Genomic DNA, 21,230 nt, shown 5'->3' with positions numbered 1-21,230 from the left:
TACCATTTGAGAAATAACTGCGAAAAATTCTGTGATGGCTACACCTTTAGAAGGACACACCACTGCCATTTCAGAGACTTCTTTGGAGCAGTAAATATGCGGTGTTTATGAAATGTGGGAGGTGGTGGAATATGCATCAGATTCCCCAGTTATATATGATGGAAGTAATCCAGACTTTCCCTTTTGGCATCTTGTGCTATAACTTCTACTTGATTTTCACTTTTTATTCTAGTGCCAACAATATGCCTAAGCAAGTAGAAGTCCGGATGCATGAGAGTCATTTAAATCCAGTGGAGCACAGATCCAGGAACATATGTGTGCAGTTCTGCCAGTCCCTCCACAGGAATCTGCTCCTGACTCTTACTGTGTTTGGTAAGCTACATCTGCTGCTCTGGACACCCTGTGTGTATCTGCATTTGTTCCTGTGGCACCACAGCCCCTGTCTGTGGCCTTCAGCTGTTCCAGATGAACAGCCAGAGAGGAGATAGGATGCCTATGGGCACTGCTTGTGTAGTTCAGGTGAGCATGGTATTCCTGACACAGCACAGAGCAAATCCACACCACTGAGGTATCTGGTTTGGAAAGGACCATGATTTATACCCCAAGGCCAGTCAGGTCAGTGTCATCCAGTAGAACTGAATGCACTACTCTTTTTTTCTCTCAGTGATTTGGGAAAAAAAAAAAAAAGATAAAACTCTTCAAAATTTTCTTTTATCTCTCAGTTTACACTTCACTGGTTTTAAGGTTTGTCTTTCCTCTCTGAAGCTGTAAGCCAGCGTTCCATGATCTCATCTTGAATATTGCCTCTGGCTTTAGCATCTTCCATATACGGAACAGTTTGACATTTTATTGTGGTTCACTGGCTCTTTGCCTGTTTCTTTTTCATTGAAAGCCCAACAGCCATATGCAGCAAATTTGTAGACATAATCTTGTTATTGTTTGAAAAAACAGCTGCAACTGGTCTTGAGCTGCAAATTTCATCTCCATATTTTCAGCCTGCAAAACCACATACTGCTGAAATGTTTGCCTTGAATCGCCTTTCAAAGGTGTACCTGATGCTGTCCAAGAAAAAAGTTTTAAATACAAGTATTTTTTTTCATTGTATCCAAGAGATACTTCATAGTCATAGTTCCTGTGAATCGCAACACAGGCTTTGCTATCAGGTTTTATTACACTTGGACTTGGGATCAGGAAAAAAAAGCTTACTTGATGTAAACATAAAATACCTATTCACAAAGATCATGTTATGAAAGTAGACATGGCATTTTCCCCCCTAATCTATGCTTTAACAGCCTTAATCCTGAGCAGGAGGTTTAAGTTTTATCACTTTATCCACATAAACAATGAGGGGTTTGTTTGTGTTTTGAGAACATCAGCACAGGAGAAGGATGCAGAGCATCAAAAAAAAAGGAATAAGACACGAGCCCTAAGAATCAAGTTTTCTTCAAAGATATGTGCAGTATTCCACATCAGGCAGTTCCTTCCAATACCCACCTGTTCCTTTTTTTGTTTGTCCTCCAGGTGTTATCCTGGGTGCAGTGTGTGGGGGTCTTCTTCGCCTAGCAACACCTATTGACCCTGACATCATCATGCTAATAGCCTTCCCAGGAGACATACTTATGCGGATGCTAAAAATGCTGATCCTCCCTTTAATTATCTCCAGTTTAATCACAGGTAAGATCCATTAGCCATAAATACTTTAAGATGCTTTCTGCAGGTATCACCTGGCTTGCTTTTTGTGATGGAGGAAGAATAATGGTGGGATCCTGTCAGCATTTTGCAGTCGCAGTGAGGATTTCAGAGTAAATTTCTGAATAACTTGGTTGGCTTTAGTATGTATATGCTCCAGTGAATTTATTTCCAAGCACATGCACACATGCTACAATCAGAAATTTCTTAATATGCTGTTTGATCTAATTTCTGGATTGGAGCTTGCAAGTAAAATGGCCTGACACTAATGAGCCTAGCTTTCTTGAAGGTGTGGTGTCAGCCAGACCATGACCAGTTTGCAGAAATCAAGGGCAAAAGATGGTAGAGATCTTCTCTATTTTTCAATGCTTCCTCTGCAATTATATGGAGCTTTAAATGCTTTTCTTCAAATTATTAGCAGTAGACACTTTACACATAAGAACTAGAGGGAGAAGCATCAGTAATCTGTCTCATGGTGAGAATATCACAGGGGTGAAAGTAGGCACCCAGAGGTAGTCAGTAAATATTGAAAATTATAAAGGATTTTATTTTATAATTATTTAATTGGACATTGAGTGCCAATATATTTGCTTGTCTCTTAAACACCTGTAGGGCTGTCTGGATTAGATGCTAAAGCAAGTGGCCGCCTGGGGACAAGAGCCATGGTCTACTACATGTCCACCACTATTATTGCTGCTGTGCTGGGTGTGATTCTGGTTTTAGCCATCCATCCAGGGAATCCAAAACTCAAGAAACAGCTGGGGCAAGGGAAGAAGAATGATGAAGTATCTAGTCTGGATGCCTTCTTGGATTTGATCCGAAACTTGTTCCCTGAAAATCTGGTTCAAGCATGCTTTCAGCAGGTAAGTCCTTCTGCTCCTTAGTAATATTCTACACATCTTGTCAGGGTTGTCTGTAGAGTTAATGTCAGTGATTAGTTTAATCAGAGAAATGATGATGTAAAGAGGAATACAGGTCTAAAGTCTTGAGCAGGTAAATGAAATAACATTATTAATAGCTGCCTTGGTTTATGTTGTAGTTATTATTTAAATTCATGGAGGTGTTTTTAATGAAGTTTATTTAAATTTTGTTATTAAGTAATCTTTAATTTTCTCCATGTTTTTCATACAGTATCTATGGTCATGAATGCTGGCTTGGTCTTTCACCCAGGTTGAATTTTAACTTGGCTGTTAATTACAGAGATAATGGTTCTGCAATGCCCTGATTGGAATATATGGATGATCATCATTCCAGCTCATTGCCAAAAATGTGCCCCAAACCCAACCTCCCATAACCTCTGTTGCTGTGTTAGTGTCCAGATAAGGTGGGGATAATTGCTCCAAAGGGCTGATGCACCTACAGGTGGCTCCATCTCACCAGCTTTGGAGCATGCTGGGAAGAAAGGATGCTTGCACAATGTGTTGCTTGCCCTGTAGGGAGTTAATTTTGTCTAAAAGCTTTTCACTAGTGCTTAATCAAAACACCTTGATTTTAAGAAGTAAAATATGCTTAAGCATATTTCTTGTATGTAAGCTGCTTTTCCCTCCAACTGAATTGTTTGAAAGTAATGCAGACAGGGCGTTTTGGGGGTTGGGTTCGTTTTGGTGTTTTTGATGTAACAGGATTTGTTGCCAAACCTGTTCTTAAGTGTTCTTGTGTGAAATGGCACGATAGCTGGTGCTGTGTTTATAGCCAAAGAAAAAAGGAACAGGAAGGGGGGGAAGGGAGAAGAGGCCATGGGAGAGTGGAAGAATGAGGGTGACCTAAACTGCCAAAAGGGTTTGGATTGCTTCACTTCTTACATGGACTTCCACATAAAAACATATAATCCTTGGGGATTTAAAGAGAGAACATTCTCAATATTTCCAAATCATCACGGGAATGTCAGTCATGTGGTCAAACTGTGGGTGGCTAAACATCACATGTAATGTGAAATGTATTTTTGCAAAATTAAGTGAGGGAAAGCAAGGTGCTTATGGTTTTCTCTTCCTCTCCCTCATTTGAAGTGTGGAAGAGAGGAAAATTCAGTTTCTTGTCAGTTGAAGGTGGTCAAATATCCTGACAAAGGGACAAAAAAAGCAGAAAAAAGAAGAATTAAGCTCCCTGGGTCATATTTTTTTAAATGTTAGTATTATTTTTTCGGTGTTAGTAGTATTTTTTCATAACTAACCAAAGTTCAGGTTATTTCACTAGTTATGGATCACTAATTTCACTGATTATTTTTAGATTTAGTAAAAAAAAAAAAAAAAAGAGCTTTTTGGCTTTTCAGTGTTTGATTTTAGCAGATTCCAGACTAATTTCTACTGAAAACCTCTGCCACAAAGCCACATTTCATTTGTGAAATGTGACTAGATGGAACTTTTGCTTCTGATACACTTAAACTCCTCTGTAAGGAGTTAGGCTTTACTTTTCTCTCTCTTTAAGAGGAAAATAACCTGCTTTAATGGTGTCAGCATATATTTTCTTTCCTACATTCATGCAGTCTCTCTCCATAGACGCTCAGAGTTTCCAGGTAGCCTTAGGTGGAAGAAATATTGTGCAGTAATCATGCAAAGAGTGGTTCTGAAAGGTGCACAGCAATGGAGCTGAACAGTGCATGGGGAAGTTTTTGTGCCTTTCCTTGCAACCAGGCAAAAGCCAATGAAGATGTTCATGTGCAGCTTTGGAACTGTTCATTTGCAAACTGGACTGTGGCTGTCATGACATTTCAATGTCTCCTGAATTTTCTCACATGGTCCATAAGAAAGTTTAAATTTATAATGAAAATTGCTATTCCAGCAGAAAAACCATGGGACCATCTGTGAATATGACTATGAAATTTAAATGGTTTTTTAGTCTCAGATGTGGTCAGCATCTAAGATTTATGTCAGACTCAGCATTTTTAGAGATTGTGACCTTGAGCAAAGGACTGCTGAGGACCTTTAACTTAAGTGACTGTAGTGGAATTTGTGAGTGTGAAGAGTCTAATATTTTAAGTTTAATTTTCATTACTCAGTTCTTGCATTCTGAATACCTCACATAAAAAATACTCTGTTGACAAAGTCCCTCAGATAAAATTTAACTCTGAAAAAAAGTAGGCATTCAATAATGTTAGGTGGTTTCAGGACAACTGAAGAGTTTCTCATGCAAAGCTATGTAGGTTTTCTGTCTATATCCCCCTCTCCAGATTTAGGCAGCAGGTTTCAGAAGGAGAGATGTAAGGTATTTTAAAACCATAAGGCTTTACACCCTATGGATCAAATCTGGATCCTCATCCATAGTACTACAACGTCCATGTCAACAAGAAAGAGGTGGAAATGTTCTTTGAAAAGCTAATGCACAGTTTCTGTTACCTTGCTAAGTGTTTCTAGGAGCAAGGTGAGTAGGGAGCAGGTGGGAAAACATGGCAAAGCAGTCATAGCTTCCAAACCGTTTTGCTTGTCCCAGGACCATGAAGAGGCAGAAAAAAGGGTCAATGTGTGAAGTGGGAGGAAAATATCCCTTCTAAAAGCAGCAAATCACAAATCTCTCTTTTTCCACTCCCTCCTCCCTTTTTCCCTAGCTGTAACCTCAAGCTCACTTCTCCTCCTACCACTCCTTCCCAGCTTTTCCTTTACCGTGACTTTCATGTGCCAGGAGTGGGTCCAAATGCCTTCAGAAGCTGATGCCCTTTTTTTTTTAGGTGGTCACATTTGAATCTGGCAGCATTGGTAATTTTTCTGTTATCTATCCTCCACAATCTTTTAATTGGAGATCTCAGGGCACTGTGTATATTTCATTTTGAGCTCTTGCAGTCAAGAGCTCAAAAGTTGTAAGAGAAGTGTTGGAAATGTCCTGAATTTTTGATTCAAGTTAACCATTAAACTGGGATGACTTGAGGTGGACAGACCATCCTGAATAAGAAGCCTTACTGCAGAGCTGCTGCCATGAGTGATTTTAGAGGCACCTGGCTTTTGGTGCTAAACAAATGGTATCAGCCTGTGACACACAGTCTGGGAAGCACCCTTTGTGAACTGTCTGGCCAAAGGGACTAACTATCTGTGAAATGTTTCATTGTAGTGATAAAAAACATGCATTTGCCATACTTTTCACACTAGAGTTATGAGGAAGACCCCCAGTACTTTGTAGCACTTGAAACTGTTGAAAAATAAACTTAGTTTTGGAAGAAGAGTTAAGAGGCTGTGGAATGCATATCTAATACTTTAAAAATATAGTTCCCTGTAATTTCAAGTGAAAACTTTTTATTATTAATTCCTTGTCTACCATATGGTATTCAGTCTATTTCCATTCTCATCCTCCCTTTTTATTGCCTTCAGATCCAAACTGTCACCAAGAGAGTGCTGGTGCCACTACCTGTTGAAGAGCCACCTAATGTCACTGATTCTGCTATTGCTATGGTGAATGAGACAGCAGCACCTGAAGCCCAGATGGTCATTAAGAAGGGACTGGAATTTAAGGATGGCATGAATGTCCTGGGTAAGAAAATTTCCTGCCAGTCAAATATGTACGTGAGATGTATGTCACAGCTTTTTGCTGTGGCTAGGTAGTCAGTGTTGTTTGATCTGGTCTTCAGTGCATGTTTAGTCTCTCTAGATAATCATCAAATGTTATCACCTACTGGCTGTCCATTGGTCTCTGAGATTATCACAGAAATCAGCAGGTGACTTGTTCTGGATTGGCAGCTTTGTGGTTATGAATTGGAGGAGTACAGTGGCAAAGCATGTAGGAGCTACCCAAAATATCCTTTCATCCTAGAAGAAGCTGACCTAGGCTAATACTAATGCATATTGGTAAAAACAGTATGGGGGAGAGCTTCAAGAGCCAGTGCTTCACACACCCCCTGATGGATCCAAGTTGTTTCCAGTAGCTGTCTTGGGTGTGCTGAACTAATTTGGCTTGAGGCAGAGCCTGAAGTGAGAGGTGGAGTGTGAACCACACCACCCAAGAAAATTCCCAGAAAGGCTTGACACATTTCTGAGTCACAACTCCCTCCTCCTTTCATCTTGGCTGCTGACCTTTACCAGCTGCAATTGCCATCATGCCATCTTGTCTGAACAAGCCAGCAAGTGGAGGTGGTAGGAAAACTTTGCCTATCTCCCACCCCTTCCTGAAGCAACTGTTCAGTCTGGGATGGGGGCACACAAGAAACAAACAGCTTCCACACCACTTCTATTTTCTCTTCTGTGTCTAGAATCCTTGTTTTTTCATCTGAGAGAGGGGTGCTCCTCCTTCAACTCCTTCCTTTCTGTATGTGGGTGAAGTCACTCACAGATTAGCTCTCAACTTGTAGCCTCACACCTACGCTTGAAGATGCTCTGTGACAGCACATCCACAAGGCTGAGGCTGACACCTCTCTGTCTATAGGTGTCCTCAAAGTGGGACAGTATGTTGGGGTACCTAATCCCCTGCTTTCTCTCACCACTAGGCCATAATCTTTGAAGGGCAAATGGCCTCTTACAGCTACTGAACAGCTCTTGCTGACACAGTGCTGTCTGCAGACCTTCCTGAGGTGTTGGTGAATTGGTTGGCTGCTTTGCTTAGATACAGGGGAGATGATAGCATCTATAAGCTGGTCTTGTTTTTCTGTGAAGCAGCCTGCTCTACAAGAGCCCTATATCCTGCCTGCTTTCATGACTCTCGTTCCATTCAGCATCTGTGGGCAGAGGAGCCACTTTCAGAGCTGCAAGTTGGCATTTTGCACCAGGCATGAGGCAGCAGCTCGTTGCCAATGCTGTTTACCCTCACCTGCTTTTTTCTCTCCCAGAATTCTCCTTATGAATTAAAATGAAACAGTTGTTTTGAGTGAGAGATGCATTCCATTTAATGCTGGGCTTGTTTTGTGTAGGCTCTGTCATGGATAAGAAAAGATCTAGAAGGCTGAATGCAATTCCTGTAGAAAAGAAATAGAAAATATAGCTGGGGAATTTGCTGTGGTGTTTTGACCAATGACTCTCAAATGTTCTTGAGTTTTTTTGGGTTGGTTTGTTGTGGGTTTGATTTTTGAATGAAGAAATGAAAATGTTGTGGGAATTGCCATCCAGTTTGGATAATCTGTACAAGCCAGGCAAATTCCTGCAAATAGGAACCAATCTGACTCTCATGACTAACATAACAGCTCATTTGGAATTAATGAACAAAACTACCTATTAACATTTTCTAATGCAGATTCTGAATTCCAGGAAGTAACTTGGTCTTTGAAAAGCTTTTCATCATTTCTCTACGCTCTGTGGCACACAAACATATGCTTCACTTCCCTATTCAACTGACTCAACAAAGATAGCTTGGTTCTAAAGAATGACTTTGTATACAGGAAACTGGATTAAAAAAAAAGAAGAAAAAAAAATCTGGTTGCTAAACCCAGTGTGAAGATATGGGACAGCCTGTCTTTTCCCAGGGTATTGGCAGCTCATATTCCCTTATATTGAATGTTTTTGTGTCCCAAAAGGTTTTTTCCATAGGAATTTCCCAGATTAGTTTACACATTTGTTAAATACTGGACTCATATCATGACTGAAAATTTAGCCTCAAAGAATGGCTGAAGATTCAAACCATCTGTCAGTATCAGTTAATAATCCAATTCTGGACACTGAAAATTTCTGGATGCAAAAGGTTAGCATTGAAGAAACAGCTCCAAAGTAATCCATGACAGATGCATCCATTGTTTTTTCACACCGATAGTCCAATACTCCAGATAAATCTACATTTGGAGCCAAATGTTACCCATTTTGAATGCTACAATTTTGTATCAACTGATAGCTTTTTCAGTGAGGTTAACCTGCTTATTGGGAGTTCTGTGGTTAAGTGCAATACCCACCTTCTCCTCCCACCTCTACCTTCTTCATTTAACAGGAATACTTCTGCCCTACAAAAGTTCTAGGGCTACTTTGCCTTTCCCCACAGTCCAGGACTGACTGGTCTGTCAAGGCACTTTTGTAAAGCCTGAGAAAATTCCTCTTGGTTTCTAGAAACTCTTTTAACAATGGAGTTAGAGTGCAGCATTGTGTTACCTTTCCCATTTGCCAGAGCTCATGAGGTTTCTAATAGCTGAATGGCACTGAGAAGATTACTGTATATGTATTTTTTGATGATCAGATCAATACAGGAAAAAACCCAACAAAACTGTAATTGGGCTGTGAAATTAGTAAAACATTGAAGAATAAAAGATTTTCTGGATTTGATTATGGTAGTTGAGCATGAGTGCATATTAAAAAATCCCAAGACATTTGTAATACCCTGTAGTTCTGATATCCTGACCGATGTGCTCTAGGATGACCCTGCTTGAGTAGGGAGCTTGGAGCAGATGACCCCCTGTGGTCCTTTCCAAGTTTACCTAAACTGCGATTCTGCGTTTCTGTGAAATCTGGATTTTCAGGTAGCACCAAGACATTGTCTAAGTGCAAAAACTTCCTAAGAGCCTTCTTTTTTGTCTTGCAATTTTCCCCAACAGGTTTGATAGGATTCTTTATTGCTTTTGGCATTGCTATGGGGAAAATGGGAGAACAGGCCAAGATGATGGTGGATTTCTTCAACATCCTGAATGAGATTGTAATGAAGTTAGTAACCATGATCATGTGGTAAGTTTGTAGTTCTAACTCACAGAACAAAAAGAGTAATTTTTAAAAAGCCCTTATAAAACCTTGATATGGTGATGCCCAGTTTGTTAGTAAACGGTGTAATTAAATAGTTGACTTTCTAAAGCCTTGAAAGGTATATTAGAACCACAGCAGCATTATTTCCATTTGGTGAGGATTATTTAGGACCCAACTTGAAACATTTCTGTAGAGATTCTGTTCTTTGTGTGCTGAAATACAATGCATGTACCAGGAAAGGCCTTCAAATGCCACATTGACTGTGGAAGTTCATTATAGAGGAGAACACCTCAGCAAGCAAGAATGGCCCACACAAGAGTATCCCAATCTTCCTGGGAGGTTAGCTTAATCCCAGGGTATTGCCTTGAAGGTATAATTACAAAAAAAAGCCTGTAGACACACTTTATTAATGGTCTTCTTTAGTAAAAATACTTTAGCATCAAATAAAATTCCCGTAGTTTTCAGTGATGTGTAATCCTTTCACTCATAATTTCTGCAGAATGTCTTACAACCTTGCTGCAATGGGATCACTGGAAGATATCTGCCCTGTTTCTGAAGTACACCTGTTTACCTGTTTGTAATAATGGGGCCTGACTTACCTTAAAGAAAGTCATAACTCCCCATAACCCTCCAGGAGCTAGAATTTACTCTTATTTAGCACCATTTGGTAGACCCAAGACGTAATACCCTGCCTACAATATAAACATTCTCTAGCAGTCAGTGTTGCAACAGCAGGAAGTCTTTCAAGTTTCAAGAAATTCACTGTAAATATTTATTTTTATTAATGTGATTTTTATTTCTCTTCTCATGAAAAAAGGAAATTGATGTAGGGAATTCCTTTTGTTCATCTCTGTTTAGAATTTTTAGAGATTTGTTGAGGCCAGAAGCAAGGGGATTTTAGTGTGTGTTTATAAAGAAAAAAGCACTTCCTTATGCAGAGTTACATTCTGTTTGGTTTATGATTGCTCAGCACAGACATCTGCAACTCCCATGGCACCTAGAGACTCTCGGGAACATGGCATTGCTACATAAGCATAAAACAAAACAGACATCTGGCTCTGACAACATGTAACTCTCTGTAAGAACTGCATTTTGTCAAGTTCACTGAAACGTGGCATTTTATGATAACTGGTATAACAGCTGGCCTTGCATTTGAGGTGATTGAAGGCTTCCAGGCCTTGGGCACACTGCTTGAGAAATCATGAGATATTCTAACAAAAACCAGGAAGCACTTTTATTCTGAAAATCTGTTTCCTTTGTATTGTTCTAATGATTAAGGAGGTAAAACCCATACCCTAAGTAACAAAAGTACATAATTAATGAAGAATCCATAAATTAAAAAGCATTTGTCTGAATTATTGAAAGAACAGTGGAAACATTTCCAGCCTTCAAGATATAATCAGTTCATTTCAAAAAATAGTTTAACTGAAGTAAGTAATGCAACCTCCTGAAACCAGATAATCAATGGGTTGTAAAAGTTACATTTTAAGAACAAATCTGCACTGTTCTTTATGATACAAGCCTGTGTAACATTATCATATTCTTGTCCAATGTTATTTTAGGATTGAGAGCTATTCAGGAAAGGCATGTTCCATTTGATAGGATGGAAAATGAAGAGTATGGGGGATTTGCTGGAGATGGCCATCGCTTTTAAACAATATGTGAAAACTATCCCTTGAATTTCAATCAGTTCTTGACGTTCACCTCAGTGTTGAGCCTGAGAGCTCCCTGCTCTTCTCCAGTCTGTTTGGTTCAGCACAGTTTCTATGACTGCACTGCCAAGATGAGTTCTGCCTATGCTTGTTTTCTTTCTCCAGGTACTCCCCGTTGGGTATTGCTTGCCTCATCTGTGGAAAAATCATTGCAATCAAGGACCTAGAAGTAGTTGCTAGACAACTTGGCATGTACATGGTCACTGTGATTGTGGGTCTTGTCATCCATGGAGGGATCTTCCTGCCTCTGCTCTACTTTGTGATAACAAGGAAAAGCCCATTTTCATTCCTTGCTGGGATTTTCCAGGCATGGATCACAGCTCTAGGCACAGCTTCCAGGTACACCTGAGAAATACCAGTGTGCTTTATTTTTTGGCAGATTATTACCTGGTGTTTAGACATGATACATCTGCTGTTCTAACCTTCACTGCAAAACTATTTTTAATACAACCATCTTTCAATAAATCAAAATACCACTTGCCTTCAGGATTCTCTAGAGAGGCTGTATCTCTGGAGAGACCTGCAGACATCTGAGAGACCTACTTTTTTGTTTTTTCTTCCTTCTTTTGTTGTCTTTTCTGCCATTTGCCTAATCACTTGTGCAAATTGTGTTAATTCTGTGCTTGTTTCCTCAACTAGGAAAAGTGATAATTCTTTTTCTTTTCAGAGCATGTTAAGACCAGTCTCATTGCATTCAAGAAAGAAAAAACAAACATTTCTAGGTTTCACAAAATAAAGGAAAAATCCTCTCAGTTTTTATTTTAATCAATTTTTGCAAAATAATTGGACTTCAGTGAAAAGCTGAGGATTCATGCAGGCACTCTCAAGCTCTCATGCTACATCAAGCCACGTTCATGTCTTGGCTACAGTCCCACTTCCAGTTAAATGTAGGCCTAGTTTAAAAATTGTCTAAAAAAGGCTTAAATCACAGCAGAAAGCGGAAGTAGAAAATATAAACAATGGTATTAGAATTTCTAATTTTGCTCCCTTATGTGTATCTGTTATATTGATTTTAATTGTGCCTTCTTTGTGTTTTTTGCTTTCTCTCCCTAGTGCTGGAACATTACCTGTCACATTCCGGTGTCTCGAAGAAAATCTTGGCATTGATAAGCGTGTAACAAGGTTTGTTCTTCCTGTTGGAGCAACAATTAACATGGATGGAACTGCCCTCTATGAAGCTGTGGCTGCCATCTTCATAGCACAGATGAATGGAATTGACCTGGATGGAGGCCAGATAGTTACTGTGAGGTCAGTTCAAAAGAGTCCTTTGTTTCTACAGACTGTAAAATGTGAATGCTTTGGCTTGGATGTCTTCTTGGTAGCTGAGTGGTCTCAGTTGGATTCAGTATGAAATCTGTGGATTTCTAATAATGATATGCAAATGAATATTTCATATATGGGTCCTGGTTCTCTGGTGGTGTGTTTTCTATATTTGCAGCCATAGTGCATGCTGGTGTTTTACACTTCTACAGTTGACAATTGTCATGGTTTAACTCCGGGTGGACACCAAACCCCACACAGCCACTTGCTCACTCCCTCACCAGCAGGATTGGGGACAGAATCACAAGGGTAAAAGAAAACTCATGGGTTGAGATAGCAATAGTTCAATTGGGAAAGCAGAAACAGTGCCCACAAGCAAAGAAAACCAAGGAGTTAATCCACTACCTCCCACAGGTGAGCAGGTGCTCAGCCACCTCCAGGAGAGCATGGCCCCACCACGTGTGACAGTCACTTGGGAAGACACAGGACATCCCTCCAAACTCCCCTTTTCTCCTTCTTCCTCCCACTTTATGCACTGATGATTCCACACACATGGGGTGTGGAATATCCCTTTGGTCAGCTGGGGTCACCTGTGCCAGCTGTGTCTCCTCCCCTGCACCCCCAGCTCCCTCACCACCATGGCAGCATGGAAAGCAGAAAAGGCCTTGGCTCTGTGTGAGCCCTGCTCAGCAATAACAAAAACATCTCTGTATTATCAACCCTGTGCTCAGCACAAATCCAAAACACAGCCCCCTACCAGCCACTGTGAAGGAGATTAATTCTACTCCAGCCAAAACCAGCACACAAAACAATGTCAAGTCTAATATAAAGCATTCTCTGTCCAATGAAATGCTTTTTTTTTTTTTTTTTTTTAGGTTAGGGGTGTGCTACAACTCATGTACGGGCCATTAACTTTCTAGAATATATCTGTTTATATACACTACAAGAAAAAGTTATACCTAAAAAATCTTTCTATGTGTTTATATTTTCCTTTACTTTTTCTGTCACTTTGGTGAACAGGAAAAAAAATAATGAACTGAGAATAGCCCATCCATAGCCCATCCATAGCCCATCCTCAGGGTGAGATTATCTATGGCATGGTCTGGATGCTCCCAGACCTTTTATCTCTAACCCAACAAATATTAAATGTAGTCTTTTCATATCAAATTGTCTTATCCAGAAGAAAGCTGAGCATCTGTAAGGACAAAAGAAAGTGCCCATTAAAAAAGGATAAGAGTGATTGAAGGCTGTTTACTGTAAGGGAATTTTAACTTGATGAGGACAGCAGGTCTAACATTTTGAATAGTTAAAATGGAAACCACAAGCGAAGGCTGCCAAGTTTGTCTTCTTCCTGTCGTTTTCACCCACACAGTTTTCTTTTATTAAATCTTTTTAACACTAAAGAAACTCCTTCAAAGGGACATCTAATTCTATGTTTCTTGCCCAGCTATACTAGTTCCACACTTTCCATTTGTTTACTTCCTGCCCTGACTCCTGAAATAGTAAAGCCAAGTTTGTAAAAGGTTTTCAGGGCTGCTTCTAATGAAGGCAGATGCTAGACCTGCATGATCCATGTTTGTTCCTAAAACTGGAAACTGTCATTTCAGAGATGCCACATATTAAACTAAATTGAGACCAGGGAAATTCAAACCTGGAATCTGCTGTTGTCCAGGAGATTTGGTAGGCTTGAACCTGAGTTACTCATCTTCTCTTTCTCTGAGGGATTGAGCAATTGGCTCTTCCTGATCTCACCATATTAAGGGTGGTGTATCCAGCTTTGCGACTGACATTTACAAAGCAGGGAGCAACTTTGGTCGATTTGTAAAACCACTGCTTTCCCTCTTCATGCATTTTTGCTACAGCAATATGACAAGAGCTATCTCTTGAGATTATAATACAAATGAAGGAAAGATTATTAGGTTTTTTCTGGAATATGCACTATGTGATGCTGACAATATTCAAATGACCCAGACATAACCTCATAAAGATTTAATTAGCCTTTGACCAGCCTTAGTTACTTCATACTGGTAATTTAATTCCTCTAATTTTCTGTGTTCTTTGGGAAACGGTGATCTTAGTAGCTAAGACAGGTTCTGTTTAGTTCTGAACTCTGCTAGCTTCATTCCCCTCCAGGTCTGTTAGCGCTGCTGTGGGAAGGCAGGCAGGAGCATTTGCTCACAGAGTTTGGAAGGAATCCCTTACCAGTTTAGGCTGGAAGTGCCTGAGGATCTTGCATCATGTGCAAAGCCTGACAGCAGAGCAGAGCATCCTGCCTGCACATCTGCTGGACCTATCTGGGTGTTTAGTGAGCCAGCCTGCACTCTAACCCAGACACCTGACAACCACACTGCAGCCTAGGTCAGACCCAGCCAGACAGCATCTGGCAGCTCTAAATCAGGCTAACATCCTCACAGATGAGTTCTGGGGCTAATGGGCAAGCATTTCCTGCAGAGTCTGTTCTCCCCTACTTCTGTATTGGAAGCACTTTTGTCCTTGTCGAGACAGACATAACAATGTGAAGAACCCACCGTAATTAAGAAGGCTTCTCTATATTTATTTTACAGCATGCTGTCTTTTTATACTCTTTCACAAAGTTTATACTTATTCATTGGCCAAAGTAAATCAACATAATATTCATTGGAGCAAGGCAGCCTGCCCCTCGTTTGTTTTTCTCTCTCTCTCTCCCTCCTTTCCATGCTGATGGCCTTGATGAAGCTCCTTTCAGGAGCAAAGGCAGGTCTTATTGGCTCCTTCTCTTTCACTAACCCTTTCTGACTCACAGACCAGCTGTGAGCCCCTCCCACACACTTTCAGATTTGTTGGGTACCAGCGGTGGGGTGAGCTCCCGGTCCCTCCTGGAAGCCCAAAGGAAATGGTACCTGCTGTGGCACAGTTCTTGCTTTCAGGAGCTAAGGTGCCACCCACAGCCCCATTTCCCAGCATTTATTCCTGGGCAGCCCAGTTGTGGAACTTTGCTCTGCCCTGACTGGCTGCCAGATGAAGTGCCCCCAGAGACAGAGCATCCCTCCATTTTCTGCCTCCCTAACACCTGGCATGCGTTAGGGCTCTCAGCCCCTGTAGGAGTTTTTCGCCTCATGTATAGCATAAACAAGGCAAAAACAAAAATCAAATTTGTCCCTCTCACCTGCTTTCCTTTTTATTTACCCTCCTCCTCTCCCTCTCCTCTTCCCTGTTTTTCTCCCCTTGACTTGCTCTCTGACAAATTTATTTTCCATTCTTTATAAGACTGCCCAATGATGCTGATATTTGTTATGGTCCGTGTTGTATTTTTACAAATATTTGAAGCTCAGACATTCACTCTACTGATCTTCATCAAAATATATGAGGCAAAAACAAACACAGGTTTTGATTTATGAAAGAATCACATGAATTTTGTTCTTTCATCTAGGCTGATTTGTATCTAGGCTTGGTAGACCGCTGGCTTATATTTTGGGAGTTCTGGATACCAGACTTTTATTCTTCTGTATTTAATAATAACTGCTTTCTCTCAGCCTTTAACTCATAATTCAGTCTTCAGGTAACATAAATAAACAGAAATGAATCACTCTGAAAATTCAACCTGTAGTCACCAAACTTTGGCATGTTGGGATGGTCAAAACTCAGGTTTCAAAGCCCTGGATGAGTTTGTCGAGTTTAGAAAACACCACAACACAGCTTTGAATGTCATAACTAGCTTACAGACAACCCTCTTCCAACTCTCTGAACAAAACCCATTGATCTGGCATCCCCTAATAAATATTTCTAGAGAAACACAAGAGTGAAAAATATGACCTGAACTTACCTTGATTTATCTCATAGTTGTGTTTTATGGGAAGAACACATTAAAAAATGGCCTTCCTAATGGCCACATGAGTATGCAAGTAAAGTGCGTGTTCTCTTCCTGCTACTCCCATTTGATGTTTGGTTTTGCAGTTTGACTGCCACCCTTGCGAGTGTTGGAGCTGCCAGCATTCCCAGCGCGGGACTCGTCACTATGCTGCTGATCCTGACTGCCGTGGGTCTCCCTACCCAGGACATCAGTTTGCTTGTTGCTGTTGACTGGCTTTTGTAAGTTGTGCTGACGCTGCTGCTCAGTGCAGAAAAGGCAGTGAAGTAATGTTTGTCCACAGTGCTTTACAGCCATTGGTCGTAAAGAACTGTAAGTCTCTCCTCTGAGATAAACCAAAGGAGGAAATGGGCTATTCAGTGAAGTAGGAGACTCTGAAAGCAGCTGCTCAGATGTTACAAACTGTTACAGAGCTCCTGAAGTCAGTTTCCATGAGCCAAGGGTCCCCTTTGCACACTTGTGAGCTTGCGGTTTTGTATTATCTTCTCCCTAATGATGCCTTCCCATCACTCAAGAGCAGTTTTCTAATCTTTGCTTTCGTATTTCCATTTGTTATAGTTCTGGTCTAAAATGAAGGATGAACGCTGAAAATGCAAGTTCCATCAGGATGCTGCCAGCAGGTTATAGAGAGATGTGGGCATTTGTAGTATCAAATGTTTTATACTTGTAGGGGCAAAAGTTGGTTTCTTTTTGTATATAAGAAAGTAAAATACCTTTAAAAAGAGTCTGTTCCAGGGCAAGACAAAGACCAAAGACAAATAAGAATGAAAACTGAAATAAAGAAGGTAATTCCCTAGTTTCATTTTACTGACAGATCATTCAGACTAGAAAGAATGGCTTTCATTTCCAAGAACTTGTGATCAAAGTCCTCCAGTGCCATTGCAGGTCCTCCAGTGAGAAACAGCTAACCCACATATTGTTTCTGAGGCTACTGGTCTTCAACACTTGAATACAGAAGCTGTAAATACAGACAGAGGGTATGCCAGGCCACATCCTTTCTCTTGCTGTAATTTGACAGCTGGGATATCCTCCTGTCATCTGGGCAGAGGTGAGAGACTTAGTAGCCCTTAAGTTGTACTGGCCTCTAGAGAGGCCAGTATTGTTGTATTGTCCTGTACTGCTGCAGCACAGTATATTCTGGTTTATTCTGGCCAACAGCCAGCTCTCCCATAATATCCTTTGAAGTAGTAAAGACATTTGTTTTTGTTGCTCCAGCTGTGGTGCCCAGAAGGGGAGACATAAATGTAACTGTATTATTTATGTGTTTTCTCCTACACTAGCAGCCTCAGCTGCCTGCTTCTGGTAACTTTCAGTTCCAGATATACAACTAAAATTATGCAAGGAGAAATAGCAGCCTTGAGAATGTACATATGCAGATAAAATAGAAGTTTAATTTTCTGTCATTATTTCTTGGCTTATTGAGAAGAATTGAAGAAACTAAATCAATCCTCTGGCATGTATTTTGGGTCTACTGGCGTGGTCTATCTGTCACTAAGAATTTTGAAGGATAACATGTAGCTCTGATTTCTGCTTCAGGGAAGAAAGAGAAAGGAATTTACAGCTTGAGGAGGCAAAGGGAAAACTTGACTTAGATTATTTATATATAACTGAATCTCATGATATCATGATGGAGAATGGTGAAATGAGAAGATACAGCAGGCACAGGGAAAGATGTGATATTCAGTGGGTTTATAATATTTATGATGTCATAGTTGAAAACAGGAAAGTGGTACAGGAATCTGCAGCTGGAAGAAGGTGAGAAAAAATATATAAAAATATACTTTAAATATCTGGTTTTCTTCGCTCTCCAAGTAAGGCAAATAGGTAGGTTTCTGCAGCTGGTAGGAGGATGTGCAAAAGAGGTCTGTGGTTTGCTTGGTTTTTTAGAGAAATGTATTTTTAAAATATTCCTGTGGATTGAGAAGCTCTGCCAACTCTGGCAAGCCTTAGAGCTGTAAGTTTATCAGCAGTTGTGATCCACTAGTGGGTGTTGCATTTCAGCATCATTGTCCCAACTGCTTAATCCAACCTTGCTTAAGAAATAAAAACTTCTGTACTGTGCAGCTGTAGCCATGATGAATGTAGGGATAGGAATTCTGAAAGAAGTACTTCAAGATGTCTTTCCAAAATAAATGGAAGGCAAGAGAACTTTCAGCTCAAATGGTTGTGTTTGGATCCTCATGGCCTACTGATCAGCAGTGCCAGTGCAGCGTGATCCAGAACTGAGAGGTAAAAGAAAAAGAGATAAAAGAAGAGGTGAAAAGCTCTATGTCATGCCACTGTACTTTTTAATCTATGTTCAGCAACTGATAGCTTCATTTTCCATCTTCCAGTGGCTGTGTTGTGGTAGCCATAATGATCTAATGAACTATGAAAAATGATGCTGCTGATATTGCTATATTAAGAAAAGGCACACAGGCCAAATTCTGAGCAAGCTTTTGCACACAGGCCAAATTCTGAGCAAGCTTTTGCACACACAAACCACACCTAAAGAATATCTGAAATTAAATGTAAAAACACATTTTATTTACCTACAAACATTGAATAATGTTACAACAGTATTTCTAACAGAATGTAGAAGAGAAAGTTAATAAAATATTTAAGACCCAATTCTAGCCAGTTTTCTGGGACCCATGAGTAAATGCAACCAGCCATGTACAAATACTTAGAACATCCCTTCAATAACATTTCAATTTCAGATAAAATAGGTTTTAAAAAAAATATTCTACTCTATGAATTTTTCATTATTTTGGATAAAAGCAAGTATCAGAACATCAGCTGATTTTACAGTGCTACCATCATCTGAAATTGTGGTCTTACCAAAACCAGTTTTGCATGATTTGGTCATTGTGTTACACAAAGATCACTTTATGTCAAATACTTAAACTTGACACTCTCTCCTTCAAATTGGAGCTGAAATATTGATTTTTTTCTCAAGCCTCTCCAGTATCTATTGGGTTGTTCCATTTTTCTACCTCCCATGCATGCATAGCCAGTGTTAGCTCTTTCAACCAGGCAAGTTTCCCAGGGTTTCACAACTCTTACAGTCTCTATTACGGTTTAAAAGCAAGAGCAACACAGCAGTGACATTTAACAGGACAGGAAATATATCCCAACAGATGGAATAAAATGAGCTTATTTTGCTTGAGCCACAAACTGGGTACTCTCCAGATGTGAGCTGACAAGCTTAGCAAATATCATTGTTACCAGATTAGTGGTATTTTGCAGCAAAGAGAGAGGAATTAGGGAAAATAAGCTTGGGCAGCTGATCCAGTATTTAAACCTTCATTCAGTAACTCAGAAAAAGATTGCTTCAGTTCTGACTCTGGGTCTGAATATTCTGACTCTGATCTAAGCCAAGGCTTCAGCAATCATAAGCCATCTTCAGTTGCTTAAGAACTGGCTTAGATCAGAGTCAGAATATTCAGACCCAGGTGAAGTCTGGATGTAATGAACAGGGTCTAGACTGTAACTTTCCTATATTTGTTTTGTTTACATCATCCCACTTGCCTGGGATGGTTAATTGGTTGGATGGTTTTAACAAAAGAGTAAGTGCAATTGTCTGTGTTCTTCATAGGGTGTTCTTGGCCCCAAAAGAGGTCAGTGGCACTTTGCTGTTGATTTCTGACAGCTGAGACTTTGCTGTTTCTGTGGAGAGGAACTTCCTTGTTTCCTTCAGATCGTGCAGTGTAGCACTTTGTGCATCAGTGTGCAGTTTGTATTGCTTTATCTCTCAGCTAGTAGTACGTGTGCATGAGCTGGAGCATCTCCTCAAATGACCCTTCCAGAATTTGAATTCTGCCTCAATTATATTTATGTATTCTCTCCACCTTGGGTTTTTTGGCATGCTATACTATCCCTCTGTCATCTGGCATCAGTGAATCCTTTCCAAATTTAACACCACTCATGCAAAAAAATGAAGTAGGTGTTCTTTTTGTAGAGTTGTATGGCCAGGTTCAGTGTATATAATGGTCTTAATTAAAAATCACACCAGAAAGTCTTATTTTCCTATTCTACTACTCTGACCAGGTTTAAAATAGGTATTTTCACAGGCATTGGATGAGAACTGTATAAAGCATTTAATTTGCATGAAGCAAAACTGGAAGGATGTTTTCCTCCTATAGGTTGTTGGTTTGTTTCTTGAAGGAATTACTGTAGGGATTTTCCCCTTCTGGGTGTTCTTTTGAAGCCAAAAACCAGAAAATTAACTGCTTCAGCAAAGATATTACACCCCAAAGTCTGTAAATATGTAAGCATGATAATGTTGAGAGGGAGAGGAGAAACTTGAATGGGACTGTAATTCCACAACTGAGAAAGGAAGATTTACTGATGTGTAGAGCAAAGATGTTAAAAGGTGCTCAAAATTTGATATGGTCATGAATAAGGATGAATAATGAATGTTTACCAGTTGAAACATTATATATTTAGATGTTTTCTTCTTGGTGTTCCACAGAAAAAGGAGATGTCACACAAATCTATTACTAGAAATACTAGAAAGGTTGTTTTGAAATTAATCACTGTCTTGGGAAATGAGGTCTTATATGCTAGCTTTTGTCACTTGGCAAATGTCCACACTGTTCAACCTGGCCATTTTGTGTAAATGAATCTTCATAAATATACTTCTGAGAATTAATCAGTGTAATCACTTCTCTGACCTATTTGGCAGAGCTAGACTTGGCTGCTTTCAGTCGGTTTAATTTGCAGCCCTTGGTCAGAAGGTTTTTAGGAGTTTTATGTTTAGTGCAGATATGAAGAGGCAAATGAGATTGTAAATGATTTTTTTTTCTGCATCAGGAAAGACATCAGGACCCAGCTTCCATTTTTGCGGAACTTTGGTCAGGTTTGGGGCAGAATTCTGAAGTCAGGGAAAATCCACAACTGTGACTTCACTGTTGTCAGATAGAGCCACACTAAAGACAGGAGAAAGGCAGCATGTCTGTTTAATGGCATCCTGTCCAGAAAGTGCCAACAAACATATTTCTTTGTAATGAAGCATGTTAGCCTCTGTTGGCACCCTCCTACAACAAGGGGCACTCGTTAGTGAAATGCTGTCACAGGCTCATAATTTTGTCGGCCATGACCTATATTTGGGTTGCTCATATGCCAAGCTCTGGCACACGTAGTGTGAGTGGGCATGCTGCCACACCAACAGAT

At 40.1% G+C, this 21,230-nt stretch overlaps 1 protein-coding gene across 4 annotated transcripts in view; it reads left to right on the top strand.

Moving 5' to 3' along the window:
- The window catches only part of SLC1A2 (solute carrier family 1 member 2), an 86,662-nt gene that overhangs the window by 52,032 nt on the left and 13,400 nt on the right, over positions 1 to 21,230 (top strand). For all 4 annotated transcript variants that reach the window (XR_013182741.1, XM_077179983.1, XM_054634290.2 and 1 more), the window contains exons 2-9: positions 233 to 372; positions 1,522 to 1,674; positions 2,302 to 2,552; positions 5,985 to 6,144; positions 9,116 to 9,242; positions 11,075 to 11,308; positions 12,023 to 12,217; positions 16,163 to 16,297. Coding sequence is in view for 3 of the 4 variants with exons in the window: in XM_054634290.2 (XP_054490265.1) it covers positions 233 to 372; positions 1,522 to 1,674; positions 2,302 to 2,552; positions 5,985 to 6,144; positions 9,116 to 9,242; positions 11,075 to 11,308; positions 12,023 to 12,217; positions 16,163 to 16,297 (1,395 nt within the window). In the remaining variant the exon portion in view is untranslated. The remainder of the gene's footprint in view (positions 1 to 232; positions 373 to 1,521; positions 1,675 to 2,301; positions 2,553 to 5,984; positions 6,145 to 9,115; positions 9,243 to 11,074; positions 11,309 to 12,022; positions 12,218 to 16,162; positions 16,298 to 21,230) is intronic.

This window comes from Agelaius phoeniceus, chromosome 6, assembly GCF_051311805.1.
Source record: "Agelaius phoeniceus isolate bAgePho1 chromosome 6, bAgePho1.hap1, whole genome shotgun sequence".
In the NCBI taxonomy this organism is placed as follows: domain Eukaryota; kingdom Metazoa; phylum Chordata; class Aves; order Passeriformes; family Icteridae; genus Agelaius; species Agelaius phoeniceus.
This window is presented reverse-complemented; position numbering and strand designations above follow the sequence as displayed.